Source organism: Harpegnathos saltator, unplaced genomic scaffold (assembly GCF_003227715.2).
Source record: "Harpegnathos saltator strain DR-91 unplaced genomic scaffold, Hsal_v8.6 scaffold695, whole genome shotgun sequence".
NCBI classification, from domain to species: Eukaryota; Metazoa; Arthropoda; class Insecta; order Hymenoptera; family Formicidae; genus Harpegnathos; species Harpegnathos saltator.
Genome location: NW_020230532.1, coordinates 197,034 through 223,932, shown reverse-complemented (window position 1 = coordinate 223,932; position 26,899 = coordinate 197,034). Strand labels below are relative to the sequence as shown.

The 26,899-nt window shown below is 39.6% G+C and overlaps 3 protein-coding genes and 1 long non-coding RNA gene across 4 annotated transcripts in view; 3 read left to right on the top strand and 1 right to left on the bottom strand.

The window, feature by feature from the left end:
* Positions 1-88: 88 nt before the first annotated feature.
* Positions 89-988, bottom strand: ND-MLRQ (NADH dehydrogenase (ubiquinone) MLRQ subunit). The gene is made up of 3 exons (XM_011156032.3): positions 759-988; positions 527-673; positions 89-402 (listed from the first exon to the last, which is right to left on the bottom strand). The coding sequence occupies exons 1-3, from the start codon at positions 807-809 to the stop codon at positions 346-348; spliced, it is 255 nt and encodes an 84-aa protein (XP_011154334.1). The 5' UTR covers positions 810-988; the 3' UTR covers positions 89-345.
* A 9,899-nt stretch (positions 989-10,887) lies between these two features.
* LOC105190031 (liver carboxylesterase 1) lies at positions 10,888-14,838 on the top strand. The gene is made up of 7 exons (XM_011152538.3): positions 10,888-11,238; positions 12,309-12,594; positions 12,749-12,934; positions 13,012-13,291; positions 13,358-13,833; positions 13,917-14,193; positions 14,273-14,838. Exons 1-7 carry the CDS (start codon positions 10,888-10,890, stop codon positions 14,571-14,573), a joined length of 2,157 nt encoding a protein of 718 aa, XP_011150840.2. The 3' UTR covers positions 14,574-14,838.
* A 557-nt stretch (positions 14,839-15,395) lies between these two features.
* LOC112590027 (uncharacterized) lies at positions 15,396-16,561 on the top strand. The gene is made up of 3 exons (XR_003113945.1): positions 15,396-15,843; positions 16,014-16,254; positions 16,347-16,561. It is a non-coding gene; the product is annotated as an uncharacterized LOC112590027 (long non-coding RNA).
* A 997-nt stretch (positions 16,562-17,558) lies between these two features.
* The window catches only part of LOC105189864 (trichohyalin), a 60,466-nt gene continuing 51,125 nt past the window's right edge, over positions 17,559-26,899 (top strand). The window contains exon 1 of the mRNA XM_011152349.3: positions 17,559-17,978. The gene's annotated coding sequence lies outside the window, so the exon portion shown is untranslated. The remainder of the gene's footprint in view (positions 17,979-26,899) is intronic.

Here is a 26,899-nt window from a genome sequence, read left to right as displayed (position 1 = left end):
TTATCATTACATTAGTATTCTGATAAAAAATGACAAATTTCCTTATTCATTTTAATTATATAAATATTACTGTAATAAAACAAAAAACTCAAAATATTAGTTTACATTGTATTAGTACCGATTACACAGCACAGATAAGTTTTTTATTAAATAAATTTCTACAGACAATTATATAATTTACATTTAATAGTAAATATAATATCCTTTCAAACATATTTCAAGATTGCTGTGCTGTTATCAATAGACTATATCAGCAATCTCACAAAAGGAGCTTATATCTAAATTACTTGAAGGAAGTAATTATAACAATTTATTCCTACAACAATACTAGTTACACGGTGCAACTTAATATTCAGGTGCTTGGCTCTTCTCTTTGCTGTAATCTCTGACTGGTGATATGAACTGCAAATAGAAAGAAAATAGCAGTGTCAGTACTTCACAAGAGCAAAAATTTCTTTGAGATCACCTGAAATAAAGTTAAACAAGGCAATATGGGATATCGCTATTTGTGAGTGGCTCTCCTCACCTTGTATTGTTTATCCTTATAGGAGTTCCATGGCTCAGCTTCTTTCTTATTGAACCAAGAGACATCAGGACTGCGGAATGCTAGACGTAATGTGTAAAATGTCGCAATAAATCCTCCCACTCCTATACAAACGTACAGTGGGATTAGCTGTAACAGAAAATAGGCCATTGAGGAACCGAATGTTCATGTCGTATGTATTATACATTCGACTATGTAAAATTCGATTGCTCACAGCGGGATGCTTCTTCATGCTGCTTAAACTTGTTCCTTGCATCTTGATCATTTTGGCCGCTGATCGAGGAGTTTGCAACGGTTAGAGGAAAAGAATGAAATTCGTGTCCTCGAACGAAGCAGACGCACCAATACGTTCAATCTTGAAAGCTAGGTCCAGTATCTATCAGTGCGATAAATCACCCCACTCGAACTCAGCACGCTACGAGGGCGAATGAAACGAAAGATCAACCAGAGAGGAACGTGAGAGCGGCCAACACGGTGTTTTCGACGACACCGACTTTCCGCACTGGAAAAGGGCGCCATCTGCATCCATTTTGAAAGGGGAACAACGATGCTACTTTCACTTTCAGGTTTAGGCGGTAAAATCTATATGTGGTGGCAGTCCGTGCTACATCCATTCTTAGGCGGTTTATGTCCGTGCTACAACCATAATAGCGTACTTGACAAGCACGGTCTCGCACATTATTACGCGTTTATAACATGAATTAACATGTTAACATGTGCAAAAAAAAAGAATTGACATTGTGTATGATTAATATCATGAAGATCATACTTACCGGAAGTGTCCGGTAATTAGCTGCCAACCCGAAGTGTGAGGGTAGATTGGGTTGAGACAAACATAAAAGTTCCATACCATTTTGCGAGATTCGCAATAATTATCGAGTTATCAATGACAGAAATCTGAGGAGTAAAAGCGCGCCGACATAGATGATTCGAAAAGCGTTGCAGCTGTTCGGGGCAGCGATCATGAATCTTTTCTCTAGCGTCAACTAATAAAAAGTGAAAGACTTCTGTGAATCAGTGAAAAATGAAAAATTTTATATGAATTTGTGAAAATCGAAACACTTCACACGACAATTGAGTCGTTCAACATGGCAGTTGCGCGTTCTGGATAATTCAATGAATACCAAAGAAATCAAAATGATCGAAATAATAATGTTCGTGTAGTCCGAAGGATATTATGTGACACGCAAAATCCGTTTCATATAATATCCAAAGAAAATGTTTCAAAATATGTATGTACAGGTAATATAAACCTTATGCACCGACGAGATATACTACAAAAACTGATGACCTTACGGGATTTAGCGTACCAGAGAAATTTCCCTGGTGAGGCACTCGGGCGAAAGAAGAGACCGTCTCGCATTTAGCGCAGTAAAATTTAATGGAAACTAATACTTTTCAATCCTTTTCTTCGGATCAAAAAGATTCAGAATTCAGACATATTCAAAATGTCAATACTTTTTAATACGTTTCAATTCGACATTTTATACAGAAAAGTAGGACGAAGGGAATGGGATGCGGGCAACGATACATCATGCGTCTCCAGACGTGTCAAATCGTTTATTATAGAGGAGACTATGATACGGCAACTTGTATTCGAATATTTAATCGTCCCATGGACCACTTATATATAATAAAAAAAAAAAAATTAACGTGGATAAATGAACGATTCGTATCAATTTTTCCTTTTCTTATAGAGCAATGAAAGAGTAAATCAGTATCGAAAATCAAATACCGATTAATACCATAAATCAGTGTCAGAAAATTGTCCAATGACAATTTGTTCTCATTTTTCAGGTAGTTACCGCTCTAATTTACAAAACAAATTAACTCGGTTAAACGAACGATTCGTACCAATATTTCTTCTCTTATAAAGAAATGAGAGAATAAATCAGTACCGAAAATCGAAGGCCGATCAATACCTAATTTATTCATCAAATTAACGCGGATTAACGGACGATTCGTATTAATTTTCTGTTTTCTTATAGAGAAATGAAAGAGTAAATCAGTACCGAAAATCGAATACCGATTAATACCATAAATCAGTGTCAAAAAATTGCACACGTGCATTGACAATTTGTTCTTATTTTTCAGGTACATACCCCTCTAATCTTATTCAACAAATTAACTCGGATAAACGAACGATTCGTATCAATTTTTCTTGTCTTATAAAAAAATGATAAAATAAATCAATACCGAAAATCAAAGACCGTTCAATATCTAATTTTTTCATCAAATTAACGCGGATAAATGAACAATTCGTCTGAATTTTTTCTTTTCTTATAGAAAAATGAAAGGAGAAATCAGTACCGAAAATCGAATATCGATCAATACCGTAAATCAACGTCAGAAAATTGTCCACGTGCAATTACATTTCGTTCTTATTTTTTAGGTACTTACCCCTCTAATTTACTCAACAAATTAACTTGAATAAACGAATGATTCGTACCAATTTTTCTTCTCTTATAAAGAAGTGAAAGAATAAATCAGTACCGAGAATTGAAGACCGCTCAATATTTAATTGTATGTATACTTTATTGATTCCCCTGCGGGGTTACAAATTCCAATATAATCTCTCCTGCTTACTTCCTATTACGCTCGCCCCTATCCCCTCGCACGCACAGACACACTCCCATCCCCCGCCCCTCCTAACTACTTTACAAATATCTTACATCTACTCGCTCGCTTATCTCTTATAATTAATTGTTCGCTTATCGTCTATTTTTATATATATGTATATATTTATATTTCTATGCCGCTGTTACTCCTATAATTCTTATTTCCTACCGCTGATTTTCGCTTTCCTCCATTCATTCCATTCCTTCACACTTTCTCCCTCGCTCTCTCTCTCTCTCTCTCTCTCTCTCATCCTTTTAATCCTCCTCGTCCTCCCTCTAGCCCCCTCCACTCCACTACCTCTCTCATCCCCCTCTCCCTCCCCCCTCTCCTAGCAGCCTTTCTACCACCTATCCCCATCCCTCTCCCTCTCTCCCCACCCTCATGGTGCACGATCAATATTTAATTTATTCATCAAATTAACGCGGATAAATGAACGAAACGTATCAATTTTTTCTTTTCTTACAGTACAATGAAAGTACAATGAAAGAGTCAATTAGTATCGAAAATTGAATATTGATTAATACCATAAATCAGTGTCAGAAAATTGTTCAAGTGTAATGACAATTTGTTCTTATTTTTCAGGTACTTACCCCTCTAATTTATTCAACAAATTAACTCTATTAAACGAACGATCCGTATCAATTTTCTTCTCTTATAAAGAAATGAGAGAATAAATCAGTACTGAAAATCGAACACCGACCAATATCTAATTTTTTCATCAAATTAACGCGAATAAATGAACAATTCGTCTGAATTTTTTCTTTTCTTATAGAAAAATGAAAGGAGAAATCAGTACCGAAAATCGAATACCGATCAATATTGAATTTATTCATCAAATTAACGTGGATAAATAAACTATTTGTATCAATATTTTTTTCTTTTATAGAGAAATCAAAAACTAAATCAGTACCGAAAACCGAACATTGATCAATACTATAAATCAGCGTTAGAAAATTGTCTAAGTGCAATGACAAGTTGTTTTCATCTTGCAAGTACTTACCCCACTAATTTACTCAACAAATTAAGTCGGATAAAAGAAAGATTCGTATCAATTTTTATTCTCGTATAAAGAAATTAGAGAAATAGTCAGTACCGAAAATTGAAGACCGATCAATATTTAATTTATTCATCAAATTAACGCGGATAAATGAACGTTTCGTATGAATTCTTTTTCTTATAGAGAAATGAAAGAGTAATCAGTACCGAAAATCGAATATCGACCAATACCGTAAATCAGTGTCAGAAAATTGTTCAAGTGCAATGACAATTTGTTTTCATTTTTCAGGTACTTACCCCTCTAATCTTATTCAACAAATTAACTCAGATAAACGAACGATTCGTATCAATTTTTTTTGCCTTTTAAAAAAATGAAAAAATAAATCAGTACCGAAAACCGAATATCGATTAATACCATAAATCAGTGTCAGAAAATTGTCCAAGTGCAATGACAATTTGTTCTTGTCATTTTTCAGGTACTTACCCCTCTAATTTATGCAACAAATTAACTCGGTTAAACGAACGATCCGTATCAATTGTTCTTTTCTTATAAAGAAATGAGAAAATAAATCAGTACCGAAATTGGAGACCGATCAATATTTAATTTATTCATCAAAATAACGCGGATAAATGAACGATTCGTATGAATTTTTTTTTATAGAAAAATGAAAGAATAAATCAGTACCGAAAATCGAATATCGATTAATACCATAAATCAATGTCAAAGAAATTGCCCAAGTGCAATAACAAATTGCTTTCATCTTGCAGGTACTTATCTCACTAATTTACTCAACAAATTAAGTCGGATAAAAGAAAGATTCGTATTCAATTTTTATTCTGTTATAAAGAAATTAAAAAATCAGTCGGTACCGAAATTTGAAGACCGATCAATATTTAATTTATTCATCAAAATAACGCGGATAAATGTACGATTCGTATAAATCTTTTTTTTATAAAAAAATGAAAGAATAAATCAGTACCGAAAATCGAATATCGATTAATACCATAAATCAGTGTCAGAAAATTGTCCAAGTGCAATGACAATTTGTTCTCATTTTTCAGGTACTTACCCCTCTAATCTTATTCAACAAATTAACTCAGATAAACGAACGATTCGTATCAATTTTTATTCTCTTTAAAAAAAATGAGAAAATAAATCAGTTCCGGAAACCGAATATCGATTAATACCATAAATCAGTGTCAGAAAATTGTCCAAGTGCAATGACAATTTATTCTCATTTTTCAGGTACTTACCCCTCTAATTTACGCAACAAATTAACTCGGTTAAACGAACGATCCGTATCAATTGTTCTTTTCTTATAAAGAAATGAGAAAATAAATCAGTACCGAAATTGGAGACCGATCAATATTTAATTTATTCATCAAAATAACGCGGATAAATGAACGATTCGTATGAATTTTTTTTTATAGAAAAATGAAAGAATAAATCAGTACCGAAAATCGAATATCGATTAATACCATAAATCAATGTCAAAGAAATTGCCCAAGTGCAATAACTAATTGCTTTCATCTTGCAGGTACTTATCTCACTAATTTACTCCCCAAATTAAGTCGGATAAAAGAAAGATTCGTATTCAATTTTTATTCTGTTATAAAGAAATTAAAAAATCAGTCAGTACCGAAATTTGAAGACCGATCAATATTTAATTTATTCATCAAAATAACGCGGATAAATGTACGATTCGTATAAATCTTTTTTTTATAAAAAAATGAAAGAATAAATCAGTACCGAAAATCGAATATCGATTAATACCATAATAAATCAGTGTCAGAAAATTGTCCAAGTGCAATGACAATTTGTTCTCATTTTTCAGGTACTTACCCCTCTAATCTTATTCAACAAATTAACTCAGATAAACGAACGATTCGTATCAATTTTTATTCTCTTTAAAAAGAATGAGAAAATAAATCAGTTCCGGAAACCGAATATCGATTAATACCATAAATCAGTGTCAGAAAATTGTCCAAGTGCAATGACAATTTATTCTCATTTTTCAGGTACTTACCCTCTAATTTACTTAACAAATTAACTCGGTTAAACGAACGAACCGTATCAATTTTTCTTTTCTTATAAAGAAATGAGAAAATAAATCAGTACCGAAAACCGAAAGACTAATCAATACCATAAATCAATGTCAAGAAAATTGTCCAAGTGCAATGACAAATTGTTTTCATCTTGCAGGTACATATCTCACTAATTTACTCAACAAATTAAGTCGGATAAAAGAACGATTCGTATTCAATTTTTATTCTGTTATAAAGAAATTAAAGAATCAGTCAGTACCGAAAATTGAAGACCGATCAATATTTAATTTATTCATCAAATTAACGCGGATAAATGAACGATTCGTATGAATTTTTTTTCTTATTGAGGAATAAAAGAGTAAATCAGTACCGAAAATCGAATATCGATTAATACCATAAATCAGTGTCAAAAAATTGTCCAAGTGCAATGACAATTTATTCTCATTTTTCAGGTACTTACCCCTCTAATCTTATTCAACAAATTAACTCGGATAAACGAACGGTTCGTATCAATTTCTTTGTCTTGTAAAACAATGAGAAAATAAATTAGTACCGAAAATCAAAGACCGTTCAATATCTAATTTTTTCATCAAATTAACGCGGATAAATGAACAATTTGTATCAATCTTTTTTTCTTTTATAGAGAAATCAAAGACTAAATCAGTATCGAAAACCGGATATTGATTAATACTATAAATCAGCGTTAGAAAATTGTCTAAGTGCAATGACAAGTCGTTTTCATCTTGCAGGTACTTACCCCACTAATTTACTCAACAAATTAAGTCGGATAAAAGAACGATTCGTATCAATTTTTATTCTCTTATAAAGAAATTAGAGAATCAGTCGCTACCGAAAATTGAAGACCGATCAATATTTAATTTATTCATCAAATTAACGCGGATAAATGACCGATTCGTATGAATTTTTTTTCTTATAGAGAAATGAAAGAATAAATCAGTACCGAAAATCGAATATCGATCAATACCGTAAATCAGTGTCAGAAAATTGTCCAAGTTCAATGACAATTTGTTCTCATTTTTCAGGTATTTATCCCACTAATTTACTCAACAAATTAACTTGAATAAACGAATGATTCGTATCAATTTTTCTTGTCTTATAAAGAAATGAGAGAATAAATCAGTACCGAAAATTGAAGACCGATCAATATTTAATTTATTCATCAAATTAACGCGGATAAATGAACGAGTCGTATCAATTTTTTTTTCTTGTAGAGGAATGAAAGAGTAAATCAGTACCGAAAATCGAATATCGATCAATACCATAAATCAGTGTCAGAAAATTGTCCAAGTGCAATGACAATTCGTTCTCATTCCTGAGTCTTTCCCGAGTCGAAATATTAATTCTACATTGATCCTGCAAATTGCATCCAATTTGAAAAATCAATGTAGAATATCTAGGTGCGCAATAGTGAACAAGCTTTGTCCTACCTGAACGTCTTCATCTGGCTACTCTCGCAGTCTCGCCCATGATGAGTCTTCAACAGCGACGTATTCCGCAGTTATTTAATACTCGTTTACTTCGATAATGTATATGTACTTAATCCTTATATTCTTAATTTAAATGAGCAATTTTTGTTGATTTTGATTATATATTCGCTTAACAGCGCAAAAAAGAGAACAAAGATAAAAACGTAAATAGAACTGCCTTTGTTAGAACTGCGCGTGAGATAAATATATAAGGATTAAATAGTCATATAAGAATTAGAGGAAATGGGAAATGAAAAATACTTTTTATTCTCATCATTCTTAAAGTTCTTTTTTCCTTTCTTCTTCTCTTTTTTTCTTTTCTTTTTTCTAATGAGAATGATGAGAATTGTAGCTCTTAAAAGAGCTGAAGCTGCAAAAAGACAACGGTTATGTCTAATAATGCTGTTTCACTAATAGAGATTTTAATTCTGATTCGGTACAATAAGAAAGACAAACAAGAATGAGAAACGGACATTCTAGCAGATTTTAAACAAAAACAGCAATCTGAGCATTATTAGACGAATAAAAATCAACACTTGTAAAATTTATATCAGATTCTGAGATCATTATTCATAGTTTTTTAAATTATATGCAATTTTTCATTGAGAACATAATTACAAATTTGTACTCATAAACCTTAGCTTGCCTCAGCAATCTTGCTTGAATAGACATTCATATTTTACGAGAAAAGAAAAGTAGAACTCATGTTACGTGAAATTAGTTTAACGAATAATCAAATCTCAAGCTATTTTATCATTTTTCAGATGATAAACTATGAATGCTGATCTAATTTCGACTCGGGTATGTCCTTACTTCGAGTAAGGTCCGTTAAAATTAGAAAAATTCTGCGTAATAATAATTACTCGAGGTACCTCGAATACCATACATCATGTATCGCTGTCCTCGGCTATGTCTCTCGGCGCGCTCCGGAGTCCTCTCTCCATCCTGACTTCTCGATCCGACGTCCTCCTTCTGGTTGCTCCGTCGCAGCACCCCCGGATACTCCATGATAGCACTGGCGACGACACTGACTCTAGCTCTAACACTCGCGCAAGTAAGATTCGGGGACAAAGAAACGCGTATTAACCGACACTCGTACTATTCTGCGTCGCGGTATGCGCGTCGTTCGTCGGCTCGAGGCGCAATGTCCTTTCCGCAATCACGGAGTCATATATAAGCGTACGAAAACAAACAATCGGGAAGGCACGGTTACCCCCCACTTTGCCGATCAGTGTTGATGCCTGCGTCGTTGTTCGTTAGCTGAAAATGAAAACAACTCGTGTTTTCAAAGCATGCCTGAGAGAGAGTCGCTTCAAACTTCACAATAATTATTTACGTCTGTTCCAAGAATCATATTACGCTGAATTCAAACTGTCTCTATTTTGACATGACATATACGAGATCTGCGATCGCATCATTGATCTTTCTTTGGACAAGAAAATCCTGAGAGGAACGCTGTTCGAGAATATCACATTTTATGTTTCAGGTGCTTTGCAGATTATCGAATCCGCTGTAATAGATCAAGGAAAGTATGAATGCGTCGCTATGAATAACATGCGTGGGCACGGAGTACTCCAAGTCAATCACGTTATACGTGAAACGTACGTGTATTTAATATTATATAAAATTTACCTTTTTAAACAAAAAGGTAAAAAAAGGCGCCAAGTACAAGCGCAACACGTATTGTGTTATTTTTAGAAGTATCAAACTCAAATTATTTTTTTTATTGTATATATGTGTACATAAGTTTTTACAAGTAAAACTTATAACTATAATAAAACTCTGCAACACTTTTCTACTGTACAAAAGAAGTGATATATTAGAACAGTAGCGCCAACTGAGAAATTCCGACTTCTTATTCCCGGAAAATTCGTCAAACGTCAAACGAAGGGCAAAAAGTGTCGTCGCTCGCGAGCCGATCAACACAATCGGCGCGATGTAAACATTGCGGGCCTCGGCGGCGGTTGAAGCAAGAGAGACTTGCCCTTGGGCATTTTTTCTTTTCTCGAAGGTTCCGGGACAACGAGGGGAATGCGAGGAGGCCTTTCAACTGTACGCGACATTGATTTACTACTTATTGATTACTGAAAATAAAGAAAATTATTCTGTCGAAGCATCGGATATTTGTTAGCTTTATGTTAATGAAAGAGGAATGTATACGATTAGAAAATATGTTAGCAACTAATTGTACAGAATGTCAAAGTTGTTGTAACGCCGTTTTCGGAGAATAATTAAGGGTCATGGTAGCGTTAAAGAATGGAATTTCATCTCATGCGAATTTTGTCTCGTTCTTATTAAATGTTAGATTATCCGCTGCGGACAATAACTCTTCTACTTTTCATCTAATATTCAATGATAATAAATAACATTTAATTGCATTCGTTTGGCTTTTTTTTATTTCGAAAATAAAAAAATATATACCAGGGTGAGATTTCACCCATGACAATATCAAGGTGATTTTCTTTGATGCTTTTTTTAAAAGTTCAAATATTTCATCGACTCGCAGGATATTTATAATCAGAGTCTCGTCGCGTTAATTAACATGTGCTCCTCCGAGCGGATCGAATGCTCACCGACGGCCATTGTCAGTGCCACGAGCGAATGTCCGGAGCGGACGGGATGCTGAATTGAGAAGCAGGACGAAGGGAACGGGACGCGAGCAACGATACATCATGCGTCTCCAGACGTATCAAATCGTTTATTATACAGGAGACTTTGATACGGCAACATGTATGTAGAGGATTTAATATTTAATATGTACTTTTATTTTTCCTGCTCCCCCCCCGCTCTTTTTAGACCTTCGGGCATAGTCTGGCATAGAGATAGTAACTATGGTTGCAGCACGGACATAAACCGTCTGATAGGATGTATCACGGACTTCCACCACATGCAGATTTTACCATCAAGACCTAAAAGTGGATGTAGCATCGTAGTTCTCCTCTCAAAATGGATGCAGATGGCGCCCATTTCCAGTGCGAAAAATCGGTGTCGCCGAAAACGCCGTGTTGGCCGCTCTCAGCTTCCTCTCTGGTTTATATTGTTTTATTTTGTCAGGAACCTAAGGCCTGTTCGTTTTGTCTGCACTGCTGAATTAGTGCATTAAGTTAAAGTGAAACAAACGTAGATTTTCTCACTTCAACTTGTTGCACCAGTTCAGCAGTGCAGACAAAACGAACAGGCCTCTAGTATAAGATTATGAATTCCCCAACTACCCCCACCAACTTACGTTGTATCGAGAATCCGCGCGGGACATTCGATAATACTTTTATTTCAACGCACATTTTCAGAATGGATAGACGCGTGAGCTTGCTCTTTATTCTTTTTCTTTGTTCATTCGTTTACGCGCTAGATGTAAACCTGACTAGACAGAAGAGGGTTGTTGGTGGTGTTCCGGCTCTGCAACCTCCCGAGGACGATCCGGTGGTTTTTGTAAATAAAAACGGTCAACATGCGCGCATCATCGGCAGTCGCGACCCGAATAAAGGATTCTATACCTTTCGTGGAATTAGATTTGCAAAACCTCCAACGGGAGACAATAGATTCCAGGTAAAAACATTAATAATATAACAATTGTAGTCTACAAATACATGTAAACTATGTTTCTCGCGTACATTTAACATAATTACAAAAAGAACATTTAAAATTATTTTTACCTTTTTATATTGAATAAAATATACTATATTATGTCGTCAACGCGCACAATATATGTCAAATAATCGCAGTGCGTGAATGACAATGCTGTTAAAACGTTACATAAACTGGCGGATACGTCACAATGTATGCGGTCGGATGCATTAATAGTGTCTGCTTTACATTCACTCGATTGTATGAGCGAATGCTAAATCGTCTGCACGATTCAAATTATCTGCAAGAAAATTAATCACTTTATAGTCACGTAGAAACAAAGCCATTTTTCCTTTTTTTTAAAATCAATTATCCTAACTTTTATCATTCGGTGATTGTTTAGCATTCTTAATCTAGCGAGAAAATTCTTTTCATTTCTCCTTTTCTTGTGATAAAGTATGTTTATCTTTCTTTTTCGTTCAGTGATTAATAGAATTTAAAATTTAATTTCTGCATTCATCGAAAATAATAACGCCGGTTTCGTCTTTTGTTAACAGTAATCAACGGTAGTATGTTTGAAAAATTATCGAGCTGTCTTCAAGCTATCTTCCAGCAATAGAATGATTAAATTCAATGACTACAGTGAACTACTCGCCTCGTGTTAAATAGTCGTGAATAATAATAGGTGTATCCTATGTGAGACCACGGAACACTCCGCTATCGTATCTTTTACGCTACATCATTAAAATTATGAAATTGATACGTGTGGACGCGGAGCGTCCTCTTATCTCTCGGTGTATCCTGCCGCTGCCTAATTTAATAAATTTGATACACGTTATCAGTTCTGTCCGAAGAACACATTATAGCAAGGGACAAGTGGCGTAATTTACCATGTAACTTGACCTATATATTACTCAATTAATATTAATTTTATATATACAGTTGTACTTTTTTCAAATGCGGTCGAAAAAAAGACAAGATTTTTCTTTTTAATTTATTGACGCAATTAACGTAGATAGCATGTGCGCATTGTGAGAAAAGTTATTCCACAGCGAGCCTCACCCGTGCTTCTCGAAGGGGATTACAACGCTACAACCTGGGGACCACCCTGTCCTCAGCCGAGCCGCGATGGGACCGATCGAATCATAGGAAACGAAGACTGTCTCTTTCTGAACGTTTTCACGCCGTCGCTTCCGGATTCCAGTGATGGCTACCCTGTGTTGGTATGGATTCACGGCGGCGGTTTTCGACGAGGTTCAGCGTGCCAATACGAAATGAGAAACCTGATTAGCAAGAAAATGGTCGTTGTATCCGTACAGTATAGACTAGGATCGTTAGGTAAATGAAAGACGCATTGAGAAAACTCTAATAGAATAGAAGATAATATAGCTGAAAAATGCGGGATATATTAGCGTATTGGATTGGACATTAAATTGATTAAAATTTCGGCTGACTAAAGTGATCCGAATTAACCTCGAGCGATTTTCTTCAGGCTTCTTGAGCACAGGTACGAAGGAGTTGCCGGGAAACAACGGCATGTTCGACATGATACTGGCCGTCGACTGGGTGAAGGATTACATACACTTCTTCGGCGGTAACTCGAAAAAAATAGTGGCTTTTGGTCATGACACCGGTGCCAGTTCCGCCATGATGCTGTCACTATCGAAATTCTGCAAAAGTAATTGCAAATGCGTAATTCGTCGCGTCACAAATATGCGTCCGCTTCTCGGTAACAAATTGTAAATGCTTTCACAGATAGCTTCAGCGGTCTGATCGCCATGTCGGGTTCGATTTTATCTCACTTCGCGGTCGACAGAAATCCTGCCGACACAGCGAAAGATGTAGCGCGCCACAATGGCTGTCCGATAGATAACACTCGAGAAATGGTGAGCTGTCTTCGGGAAGTGCCAGCGGAAGAACTGATCAGGACCGATTCCAGATTGGAGAACGTTCGGATGGTGGCTCAGGGTTTTATCTCCGGACTGTCGAATCTGCTCGGAGCCGGTCCTGTCTTGGAAGGTGCTGATGACAACAGGTAACGTAAATTCGGCGGGAAGCATTGCGATTTCTCGATTAAACTTGCCGTTGCCATCTTTTCAAGGTCGCTCCCCAACTTTTTGGTCGAATCGCCGGAAGATACCTTGAAATTCAACAATTTTCCAAGTATACCTTTGCTGACCGGAGTTATGAAAGACGAAACCGGAGGCGCCATTTCCGGCGGCTATAAAAATGAAGTGCTAAATAAGTTGAACACGATTCCAAATTATTTGACCAACGATTTGGTACCGCATCTACAGGACACTATACCAAACATACAAAACGGATCGCGATTAGTTCCGCAAGCTTTCAGCGGCTATTTTAATATCCTTCAGGGCGACGGCGCCCGAGATACGATTGGAAAAGTGGCGGAAGCTGTTGGCGATTCGCTTTATAATGTGCCAGCATTTCTGACCGTTGATAATTGGTCGAAAAAGGCGAATGCTTTTTTGTACACTTTCGATCACAAGGGAAAAAAGAATTATGGGAAAGACTTCCTCGCTGGATTGCCGATTGTCGACGCTAAGCAATTGTCAGATGGTATGAATTTTAAAATAATTGATAAAACAAAATTACTAATTTTATTGTCTCTACGCGGCAACAGGATATCAATCTTCTCGCAGGTAACTTGAATCACGGTGACGATTTGGGATATGTCTTTGGTCCAAATACTATAACCGGTGAAAGTATGGGCAAGAACGACGAAGAACCAGATGAAGCGGACGAGCGCGTGACTGAGATTTTTACGGACATGATAGCAAATTTTGCGAGAAGCGGCACCGTTAACATACCTGCTGTATCTAGCAGAGGCGCCATGCTAGATGAAATACCGACATACTCGAGCGACACAAATTCTTTCGTCAGCATCACAACAGCTCCGCAGAGCATGAGGAATTTTCGGTAGCGTCACGGGAATCTTACATAGTAATTAACAATTGACGCATAAATTATAATAAATTACTCGCTCTACTAACATTAGATATTGCGAAATGGGCCTGTGGACTGTTGCGCCCGAACGACTGCAATCGTCCATGTGTAGTCTGTACAAAGTGCCTCTGCAATTACTACAACAAGGTGTCAAAGGAACAGCATCGATGATCGAGAAACCGCTCGGTACACTCGGCGGATTTGCTTCCGGTCTTCAGTCTGGTCTTAATTTCGCCGACAAATCGGAAAATCAAAATACCAAAGTGCCGCGCGAAGAGAATAAAACGCAGGAAGGATCACGTGACAGGCTTTTATCAAAAGCACCTATACCACAAATACCATTCTTTGGCTAAATAACTTTGCATGTGCTTCTAATATTATTTATCTTGTTAAGGATAAATTGGCGGTATAAAAATACCTCTGACACGACATTTTAGGTAACTGATTCATGGAACAGGAATATCACAGAATAGATTGAGCATATCTGCACCATCAGTGTCTGATTCTTCATCTTCTTCTTCTTGCTGAACATCATTTTCTGCTATCTTCTCCTTTATTTCTTCATCATTTGTTTAGACCAATGCTGCGATTTTTGAACCTGAAATAAGATTATATATGATATAATATATGTTCTATAAGATAGAAATTAACATGCAATAAACATAGAATTGTTTATTTCTTCATAATTATCTGACACTTACAGTTAATAGTATTTCGTTCTAGTACCATATCTTTCATTGAAGATAACATATTCATTTGCAACTTAGTCTCCATACCTGAGAATGAATTAGCATACATCACCTATATATGTGGAGCAACATTTGTAAGTAAATATTTTTACACTGCTGAAAGATTTAGTGCTATTAAATATTAGCTCATTTTCTAAAACTTGACTCGTCCATTGCAAAAATTCATTGCAAGTTCTTGTTTAAAGTAGTGTAATTCGATATCGACTTACTTTATAATACTCGAATCCACATGTTATTTGTTGTATTCTTTCAAGTAAATTTCAATACAAAATTTCTCTGCATCATGTGCAAACAAAAAAAAATAAAAGCTACCATTAATTTCAATCCTTCGATGTGTTTTCTTTCATTCTAACTTATTGCATTAGTTCAGAAGTTTTTCGAAAAGAACAGACCTACTGACAGTAGGCACATTGGAGCACTCACGTGTTGCTACCACACATGCGCATTGTGTATCCCAGAGTCACAGGCCGTTACAATACTAGTCACAACATAAGCCGGTTCCTTTTCTGCTCGATTAGGGTGTACTTTCTTTTTAAAAAATTCTTTTTATAAAAATCTAGTATATATTTGAGAGACTTGTTGGGAAAAGGAGGAGAGGAAAACTAACGCAAGGTAGCAGAGAGAAAGCACAAAAAGAAACACAGATTACAGGTTAGGTTAGGTTACTCTAAACAGATACAAATGGCTGCACCTCCGGGCTGATAAAACCGGGATGAAAATACTACTAGATTATCTACTAGAGATAGTTCGCAAAATATGAGAAACGACCGATAGATGGCATCGTATCAACCTACTTTGTAACGTACCGAAGATAAGTCGTCAGCCATACGGACGTTCGATTCGAACGACGAAGAGACGCGCTGTAAATCAACAAGTATGTGCACTTCTTATTTCCTTTCTTTCGAAAGTCTTTTTTCACACACATATATATATATATATACACATATATATAATATATATATATATATATATAACTGGACTCTCATCACAATTTGGAAGAAAGAGTACTGTTCGCGTGTAAGTTCAGCAAATTCTCGCATGTAGGTCACCCACTAAAAAACAGATGACGTCGCGCTGAAAATCGCCCACTCGCAAGTAATGCTTAAGCAACGCTGAAATGTTTGGAATTGAATGGAGATCAGCTCGTGCGGATGAATAGAATCGAGCGGCGTGCTAAGTCGTCACACTCGTAGCGAGTACAATCGCCTGCTATTACTCCGCGAGTTGACGCACATTTGAATCGACCATGTACACGTGAGGTTATTCAAGTATCGAAATATATACGGTAAGACATGTTATCGAATCAGTCGCTTGTCCGTCTGTCCGCGAGCCAAGTTGCTCGCGCTGTGTTTGGCAATGTTTCGTTGTGTCTTGCAGAAGCGTACAATGGCCATTATACGGCGACGCCGCTATTAATACCCTCCTGCCTAATTGTTTCTCGGAATTTCTTAATTGCACCTGCTGTGCGACACTACCTCGCGCCGGCACCTCGGACGAAAAAGATCAACGTTAGTCACGCGTTGTAAACACAAACGAAGAGAGTTGCGCTGCGCGCAAGTACTTGGCCCAGATGCATTTTCCTGGCAGAAGTCGACCACCGAAAGGTATCGTTCTTGATCTCTCTCTCTCTCTCTCTCTCTCTCTCTCTCTCTTCGCGGTTTTGATCGAGTGAATGTCGAGTTATTCGATCGAACGCCACTTGATCGCGAGTAAATTATTAGTGTTTACGTAACGCTTTTCTTCGATACGAGGTTCATCGCGATTATACAATACGTTCGACCAAGCGATATTTTTCTTCCTCTCGATTTACGCGAGTCAGATCGGGTCAAGTACTCCGATAACTTGGTCTTACTTGTGGCGCTATATAAAATATGCCGAGTGTTTTGCAACGAATCCTTCGAATATTCAATTCAACAAATCACGTAGGAGCGTGAGGCCATAATCGAATGCAAATGCAAACGAATCGAATGTAGCAACGGTTACAAAGTTACCGTTTGCAGACCGAAAGAATCTCCTCGAAGTCAGACATCAATTCACTGAGAGAGAAGAGCAGAAATTTTTCTCAGGCACGAATTGATCAAGAATCTCTGAAATTGTTTTTTCCTTCATTTATCCTCTTCCGTCTATTTTTATTAACGTCGATTCTATTCACTTTTTTTTTACCATGTTCCGGTTAAAACAATCGACTTAGCAATCTCGCAGAATTTCAACTGAGACTGCTGGAAGGAAAAGTGGAGAATGATCAAATCATTACCAAATCGGTTAGATTAACTGGAGCTTGGTAAAAAATGGCCTTCAAAGACCTGAATTCAAATTGAGCTTTTCAATCGAAAACTTCAGTAGAAACGGGCGATTTCACGCAGTAACGAGAAAGGGGGGCCCAAGGAGGCCGGTGCATGCAGGTGCGACACCTAGGTCCTCTCTCTCCTCTGCGCTACAGCGGGAGGCCCTTCTCCTCTCCCTTTGCCAACCGTCCCACGCCCAACCCCTACCTTGATCGCGCGATACTTCCCCCCCCCGCACCTCGTTCGATGCAGGGTCTCTCTATTTCCCGTCTCAAGTCGCTTCTCTCAGTTCCCCTCAGTTCCCCTACCAACCGGCGATCAGTTGAGTTGCGGTGAGCGTCGCTCGGGAGATCGGTTCGCGTCCCGTCTTGTCTTTCACGTTCGCCACGGAGTCGCGTCGATTCGACTGCAACTTCAGGCCGATCGTACAAGTGCGCGTCTCGGTGGATCGGCTGACGAAACCGCGCTCGATCTTTCAGCTGTGGCAAACGCTCGAGAGATCAAGGGGAGGACGACGGTCCAAGGGTGCGAGCTACGAGCGACGGCAGCGGCGGGAGCAGGTCGCGTCGGCCGGAATCGGAGGAACGCGGATCTGCAGCTTGAATTCGACGGATCCTTCGGATCGACTCGGACTCGAGCCCAGCCGAGATTCCATCCTGCCGCGGCCGCGAACCACAGCGCGGAATGCGGCGCGGCCACCCGATGGACGATGGCCGTTAAATCGGTGAGTATATACATGTACACGTATCCTGCGGTAGTGCATATTCGCGCGCATATGTTGTATGTATGTGTGTGTATGTGTGTGTGTGTGTGTGTGTACGCGCACGCGACAGCAACCACTGCCATATTGAGGATAGGAGAATTTTCGGCCGCGAACCGGTCGCGACGGCGCGCTGCGTACGAAAATTCTGTCGCAACGCGCGTCCGTGTGTCAGGTATATCGGCTTTTCTTCTCTCGTGGGTCTCTCGTGCGAGACAACGCGAGTGGCGACCACCTTCCTCTGACAGGTGGAATGCGGCTGACGGCTGCCCGCCGCACGATAGGGGCATCGCATAGACGCGGGCGATCGCAGCGCGACGCGAGCGACACGTTTTGGAATGCGAGTGCACGCGCCAAGTGAGTGTCGCCGGAGATCGACCGGTGAAATTCGCGTGAATTTCGGGCAAGGATGGGAAATATTTTGTGCGGGATTAGGCGTTTTGAGGCTTTCCCTATTTCCTCTCTTCGAAGCTTCAAACGCGACAAAGAAATTTCGCAGGGGATGAACGCTTGGGGATGAATATTTGGGTATTCGAGAACGCCAAAAGCGCGTACAAACGAATAAGCACGCAATTTGTTCCACCGAGAGTATCGATATCTCGAATCTTGGAATGGAGCTCGAAGCCTCGAGAGGTTGAATTGCTCCAACTTCAACTTCAAACGTTGAATTATTAACCGACGTTTCTAATTATCAACTAATGTCACTTTTAATTATATTTATATATATGTTTCATGTGTGGTGCGAATGCCAGAGATAATGTTTAACTTTATTATATACATTATTAATTTATATACATTATTATATACATTATTAATATATATATTTATTTAATATTATATATACATACCGTATATACGGTGATTTTCTATTTTATGTGCACATTTTGTGCATTTGCATGTAGAAAGGAGCAATTTCTTCCTCATCTCTCTCTCTCTCTCTCTCTCTCTCTCTCTCTCTGTAGGAGTTTGAGATCTTAATTCTCCGAAACTTGTTTTTAATTTGTGCCTTTTTTGATCGTTGAAATGTTAATTGACCCTGATGATCAATATAGGTACAACACACTGACATCTCCTTATAAGATGCAAACAAAGCCTGATTGCATCATTTAAACAAAAGATAAAACGTCAAATGATTTGTTGTAAGATGTCGTGTCGATAACAAACGTTTCATTTTATTAAAAACGCCGGTATCGCGTATAAAATAAACCTGACCTACGGTGTGTGTGTGTGTGTGTATGTGATGTCGCGAGCGATTAGCCGAGAAAAATAGTAAAGGCCTTTACACGTACAAAAATTTTCGTCGTAACCGTAAGGTCGTAAGAGAGCTGACCAATCGCGGTCGGCTATTCCTTCAGCGCAAGGGAAACAATCGACTGCGATTGGTCAGTTTTCTCATAACCTTACGACTAAAATTTGTGTGCGCATAAAGGCCTTAACGACATGTTTTTATCGTCGCTGTTTTTCCTTTCCTGTTTCATCTAAATATCAAATTGGTTCGCATCACGTAGTTAATCAACTATGAGTTCAATCGTTCGTTTTTTGTCAAGTTTGAATTCCATTAGACTCGAAGGTTGAAAGATTAAGTTTGCGTTCTTGCTGGCGTGTTCGGCTGATCCCGACTGATCACCTGAGAGACCTTCCGCTCGGGCTGATTAGAATGCCTCTCGTGCACGCATTTGAGTTGGAATTTTTCTCAACGAGGGAGAATTCAACGAGACTGACACTTGATTGTCCGCATTGTCCGCGCGATCCTCTCGCCCTCGGATCGGCGTCGTTGTGTGCTCGCTTGTCATCAACTTCTTCATCCTGCCGATCAATAACACCTGTGAGCTCCGAGAGAGACGAGCACGGGTGAATTTGACTTTCACTCGGAGTGCACTGCTTTCACCTACGCGTGCTCGGTCGTCGGAAGTATTCGTCGAAACGAGAACTCCGTTTGCGAGATGCTCGCGCGAGCATTTTCCCCGAGAGCTCACCCGCTCTTTTATAAATTCTCGTGAGAGAGAACAACCCGACTAGAAATGTATCCCATGGTCCTGATCAGGTTAACCTCACTTGGACATCAGGTCCCAATAAGGTAATACTATCGGGTCCTAGTAAGTCATGTAACGCAGCGTGGATATCAGGATCTTAGTAAAGATTCATAGTCAGGTGGTCCTTATTGAGTTACCTTATGGAATCCTTATTATGTTTTTTTTTTTTTTCAAATTATAGCTCCTGATTACTCGCCACGGCTAAGAAATGACACGCTGAAAATTCTTTCATGTCATTTCCAAATAGAAAGATATTTGCATGAAATAATATTTTAGATCGCTTGAGCATACTTGTAAAATGTCTCGGAAAAGAAACATAAAATGAATATCATAAGATCATAAAGTATCACAAGGTGACAAGACATAGAGTAGTGTTAAAGAAAAAAGTTGCATGTCACGTTAATTTTATAATTATTTATTGACTGCTAAAAAAAGGATAGTTTCTATAACATTTTACAAATATATTCAAGTGATCTGAAGTGTTTTTTCAATGCAAACATCTTTATATTTGGAAGTGACACCCAAAAATTGTTTTGTTAAAACTTGATAATGCAAATCATATTAGGTACAATGAATAAGATCCCGACAAGGACTCGATTAACTGAACCATATTATATCATACACTAGGTTGGTACATTAAGGTCCTAACGTGGATCCAATCATTATAACCTTATAAAGGTCTTCTTTACTTTTTGTTTGTCGTTAGGACATTATAAGGACTGACTTACTTAGGATTACCTTTCATTCACCCTATTAGGCCCTTATCAATGTTAGGTGAACCTGATCAAACTTTCTAATCGGGAATCTGAATCGAAGTTCGCGCTGAAGATGAACCCGGTGAATCCCAGTGAACGGGAAGGGCAGCGGTGAGCCTCGAGATTGTAACATCGCGGTGTGTTCGACCATCGGTTGATCGGTCCGGAACGTAATCGCTCGGTCACGGAAGGATATACGAGAGAATTCCGAAACCTAATGGGCCGAAGGGGCCACGTCATCTTCCGTTAATCGCCGGCCATTGTCGGGCGCTCACAAAACATCGCCGACCTTTAAGACGGTTAAACTTTGGTTCGACGTGTACTTGTTCAAGTGTTAGATTAAGCTTCGAGGCGATGAGTAATACATTCGTGTCGCGGAGCAGGTGTATCGGCGCGTCGTTAGTTATCATTTCCGCTGGATGATTCACATTTTCGGTCGGGGGGAGAGGGCAGGGCCGGGGGCTCTCGAAATATTTATCTGCGATATTATATTTAATCGGATTCTCGCATTGGCGTGTTTTTCGATTCTATGTTAATATCATGATTATCAATGTCGCGAATGAATATATTCTAATTATACGCCGACGCAATGTTACGACGCCAACAGTCGCGAGCGAGAGGAAGCTGGCTCGGGACGAAGCCGGGACGAAAAGTAGAACATCGCCGTAACATTCTTGTTAGCCTTCCGAAGGCCGCGCTTGAGGTCTGAAAAATCTGTCGCGTCAAAAATAAATCGCGTAGAGGCTGACAAATGTACGACTCGCATGACTGGGGGCATTAACAGCTATTAATATTAAAATTAAATAATAATCTGCTATCGCACGCACACGTACACACGCGCGGTGAAAAGGACTTAGTATCGACATCAACATCTCATCCGGTGCTCAACACGCATCGTTGTTTTTTCCCGGTATCTCGCGTCTCGGAATTTCGCGAATAAATTTAAATAAAAAATGGATCGATCGATAACCCCGCGGGTACAAACGTTAAACATCGAGTGTCGAGTTTGCGAAGCGTGGCTCTCGTGCGTTAATTTAATAATATCGACACAGACAGGATTTCTGGACGCTCGAACACGGCGGAGACGATAGATCGAATCCGCCGATCGTATGTCGTGAAACGAGTTGGACGTTATCTCCCTTCCTCTCTCTCTCTCTCTCTCTTTCTCTTTCTCTCTCTCTCTCTCTCTCTCTCTCACACACACACACACACACAGACACAGACGCGGCTCGCCCTGATATATATTACTTATACGGTGGCTGATGAATCTTTCATCGTAACTGCCGTTGCTCGCGATCGTTAGTAGCTGGATAAGACTGCCGAAGAGCGGCGTCGCCGCGTAATCGGTCACATTGGCGATCGATTTGAAATTGAAATTCGTCCGGAGGGAAATGCACGCTTATATACCGGCGAGATTACCGACACCGAGACCGACGACGCCGCCGCTCCTCCGCGTGAACGCTGTAACCCGCGAGCGATGCAATCACGCCGCCTCGGCGGATCCGCGCTTTTTCGCGAAAGCGAGATAACGCGGTTCGCACGTTCGTTCGAACGCACCGGCGCACTCGTTTTCCATGTAAAATAGGGGCGATATACTTATTGAAAATAAAGACCGCTTCTAACGCCCGATCGAAACCGGCAATTTGTATGCTAGCTCTCTCGGGGCGGCACGGCGGCGCCGCGGCGCCGCGCGAGGGAAAGTCGTGTGAAAATCTCTCTCGGGAAAATAAAACGGCAGTGTCGTTATAAATCTGTTTCTGCAGAAATTGCAGATTCGGTTCGCGGAACTGGCGAAGTTCCGCGTCCTCCGAGCAAAACGCGTTCGTCGTCAATCGCTGCTTCGACCCACCCTTTTCCACCATTTGCAAAGCCGAAGCATGAAATGGAATGGTTTTGAGGAATTCCCGTGCGAATTAATGAGACTTAAAGCAATTCACGAGAGGCGTTCTCGATCTTAAGCCTTACGGCTTGTTAATTATGACTGATATGTTATTTACATCTTCCTCTGATCCTCGCATCTCCAGAGAGTTTCGCGACAGTAGATTTCGCAATTTGTCGTGACTGTGTGTGTGTGTGTGTGTGTGTGTGTCGTGAAAGATTCAAAGTCGTTATCGTCCGATAGAAATAATCTCCACCTGATTCCGCGGTGTCTATTTATAACGACGATAATCCATTTACGCGGCAGATTTGTACGTGCGAACGAATCTGTTTGTTCGTGCTAATTCAGTGAACATTTTGAGGACACACATGTGTGCGGCCTCGGCACATTAAGAGCGCGGAGCAGGGAAGGGGGAGGGTTGAAACGAAGAGATGAAGGATCCGAAGAGGGTCTCACGTAATTATTATTAAATATTGTGGAACGTGATTGTCATTTCTCCACGTTCACTTCGGAGACGTAACTGCGGAAAGCGTGTTCCGAGTTAACAAGCACTTAATGACTCTCGAGATTAATCTAATCTCCAGCTTTAGAGTTGAAGCTCGCACAGTCGGCACGCGAGCATTCGGTTCGGTTTAATTAAGAGGGAAGAAGGAAAAGGTGCCAATGACCGATGACTAGATGTACGCACGTTTATTCAGACACACTCGGACTGTTAATGTCAAACTCGAGTCGTCGGTCATCTCTTTCTACTTTTCTCGTCGTGCGAAATCGTTCTTCTTGCCTTCCGACGCACGTATCTTAAAATACACAGCCTGATCCGCCTTCGTCATTTACGTCACTCGCGGACAAATCGGGACTTATCCAAATCACTTCGCCAAACATATTTGGCATTCTGCAAGTGGACGCCACATCCGGATGTCATTGCGGCGCAGACACGTCTTTTCGCCTTGCGTAACCGCCGTGCGCGAGACAGAGAGAGAGAGAGAGAGAGAGAGAGAGAGAGAGAGAGAGAGAGAGAGAGAGAGAAAGGGGGGAGGGAGCATTGGGAGACGAAAGATCTGTTTGTCTTCGGAGAATTTCTTAACTAGTGCAATGAGCTAGAATATAGTCGTTTCAGTCCGAGTTATGGCACCTTCTAGTTCAGAAGTTCTTCGAAAACGAGCAGACGTAAAGTGTGTGGGAATGAAATGGATGAAACGAGCGGGAAAGGGGGAAAGGAAAGGAACGGGGGAGAAAAGATATTAGAAAGAGGGGAGGGATACAACTTGGGTTTCCCACCTTGCCCGGCTCACTCTCCCTTACCCCCCTTTCCGCGTTATCGATAATGTTGGTAAAAGTGCAGAAACGTTTCCGCCGCGACTAAATTTAAACGAAGAGGTCGCTCGTTTCTGCGAATAACATCGTCGCATGCTATCGACGCGTTCGAGATAATCGATCGTGAGATAAAATTATCGGCGTTATTAAAAGGGAATCAGCTGATCGATAGCTGACTGTTCTCGATCACGTTGCTAAAAGCGTGAGGCGTACTCTCTCTCTCTCGGCTGAGGTTCTCTCTCGAGATTAGATTATTGTACGACGAGCGAGATGACAATCGTCTCGCGCTTATCGTTCTTTTTCTCTTTTTTTTTTTTCATTCGGCTATCTATCTGCATTTTCTGAATCGCCGCTTATCCAGATCGTTATTGTCGTCGAGTGCACCGCGCTGAAAAGAAAATGTCACTGCGCCGTTACTCGAGACGCACACGCGCTCGTGTGTGCGGCGTTATTATCGTGGCAAAATAATTTGCGACGTTGAAAATGTTACGATGTGTAGTTGACGTAACGACTTGCAGCCTATGCAGTTACATAAAAAAATAGAGAGAGAGAGAGAGAGAGAGAGAGAGAGAGAGAGAGAAAGAGAGATGCCGTGCGCGCGTGTTCATCGAATTTGGATATTTCTGTCTGGGTATTGAACGAGATAATCGGCAAAAGTGAGCCGATTTAACGGAAATTATCGTTTAAAAACGTCCTCGGGACCGGCGCGAAGTTGTCAGAAGTCATGAAGCCATTATTCGTAGCTCGACTCGTGCATACGAGTACCACGCCTGTACAAATGAATATGCACGATGCGATGATTGATGGCGTTGTAATCTACTTGTTATGTTTCTTTTTTTAATCTACTTATTTACGTTTTTTATCGCTCGACGCACGTCACTTGTCCACGTGCGCGTCTTTATAAATCCAACCTACCGCCATCATGCTCGCATTATTGCGGAAGTACGACGATCTCAAGTGGATAATTAAATCTCGTGCGTTACACGTACGCTCGATTTCTTCCATTGATCCGACGACCAAAGCCAGAGGCGTTCCTTAAAACGGGCCTTTGATATTTACGAAATTACACCCGTAGGCCCGCGTGGAAGAGCTCACTCTGACATCCACGAGACCTTTCCAATTTGTTTAATCGCCAGCTAGGGTCAACTCGATTAAACAAGGTCACTCGCCCGACCGAGAATCTCCATTATGTTCGTTGTCCCTCTTCGTCACTCCGTTCTCGATCGCGTTCCCGTGCGCGTTGTGCTCGCGTAAAATTTTCGCTCATGCTCGCAAAGTCCACGCGATTGACCCTCATCGCACGTTCTCTTCAAAACTCAAGTTCGATGTTAGGATCAATTTGATTACTGCAAGTAAATCGATCAAAGTTCTGTATCTATAAAACTGTACCTATAAAACATATTTGGACAAAGTAATGATGTAAGTGACATTTCACACAGTTTGATAGAGCCAGAAGTCGAAAGATGAAATTAATCAGATTGCAAGATAAAAAGTTCGAGTCAAATGAATTTCAAAAAGGATCAAAATTGACGCCGATGAGAGAGAGAGATCTGATACAAATCGGGGTAATTTGCGCCTGAAATTGCGTGTTTCATGTAACGGTGCAGAAAATAACACGCACGAGAGTCACCTTGCGGATAATTCTCTTCAGATTTTCGCAAGAAAAATTTATATATATATATGTATGCGCTGTAATATATTATATATTCTTTTCTTCTTAGTTGCACTGTTGAACTAGTGCAACAAGTTAGAGTGAGACAACTATATTTTTTCCTCATTCTAATTTATTGCACTAGTCGAGCAGCTAAAAGAAACAGACCCGTAATTGCGTCCGGAATTATCTATGTCGAGCAGCGACGTCTAGAGGTGTATGAGTGCGCGAAAACATGTTTTTATTATACATGTACAACTTGTCCGTTAGACGAAAAAAATAATATGCATATTTCTTTTTAACTTCAAACTATTAGTTCGATCGAAACAAGGAAAAAAAAATGAATGGTCAGAATGTAAACAAAGTTACATAAAGAATTCTCATCTCGCCAGCTCTGTTACAGCGCTCGCGAAATTACGTCGATCGCAATTTACATTCCACAAAAAGCAGGTAACTCGCGTATGTGCGCATGCGCGCGCGCACTTTGTAAACGTCTCCTGAAGTCTATATCCTTCGGAGATACATCATTCGTACCGCATATATGAGGATGCCGAGCGATTGTTCTGTGTTTACGCAATGATAAATCAGATATCCAGCGTTAATTATACGCATCTGAGAGCACGTCTTAATCCTTTCGTAACTACCGCGAATAATTATGGCATCTCTCTCCCTCTCTCTCTCTCTCTCTTTCTCTCTCTCTCTCTCGCGTTATCCCTTCTACGACGGGAGTAAATTACACTGATTACGCTAAAAGTATCTGTTTAGTCCGTTATTATTGTGAACTATAAGAATTACACAATAGAATTATAAAAACGTCTTCTCTCTTGCTAAACAGCTATTAACTGATTTTATTTTCTGTTCTATTTTTCATTTTTTCTATTATATCAGTAAAAAACGAGGAAGAATAATTAAGCAGTCGCGAAGGCGGTTTGATCCACTTTACGCGCTTTTTGTCTTCCTCTCTCTCTCTCTCTCTCTCTCTCTCTCCTTCTCTCTCTCTCCATATGCGTACACGTGGTGGTTTCCTTTTTTAAATTAATATATGTATTAGATTGCGTCGATAAAATTGTAGTCAAGAACCTTCTCCTGTAAAACGGATCGGCCCCCCCAGGTGGGGGAGTTGACCAATCGCGGTTTTGCAAACGGAGAGAAACCCGCCGTTTCTAAATTAACATTCAGTCCGCGCTGCGTTATCCTTCCTACGCGGCGTATCCTCCTCGCGTGATATTCCGCGCGCGCGGATCAGCGTGTTT

Coding starts and splice junctions, on each gene's coding strand:
- ND-MLRQ (XM_011156032.3), bottom strand. CDS start 809: ATGATCAAGATGCAAGGAACAAGTTTAAGCAGCATGAAGAAGCATCCC. Junction 674..758: donor GCATGAAGAAGCATCCCGCT/GTGAGCAATCGA, acceptor TTTCTGTTACAG/CTAATCCCACTGTACGTTTG. Junction 403..526: donor ATAAGGATAAACAATACAAG/GTGAGGAGAGCC, acceptor TTCTATTTGCAG/TTCATATCACCAGTCAGAGA.
- LOC105190031 (XM_011152538.3), top strand. CDS start 10,888: ATGAATTCCCCAACTACCCCCACCAACTTACGTTGTATCGAGAATCCG. Junction 11,239..12,308: donor CGGGAGACAATAGATTCCAG/GTAAAAACATTA, acceptor GTTATTCCACAG/CGAGCCTCACCCGTGCTTCT. Junction 12,595..12,748: donor GTATAGACTAGGATCGTTAG/GTAAATGAAAGA, acceptor GATTTTCTTCAG/GCTTCTTGAGCACAGGTACG.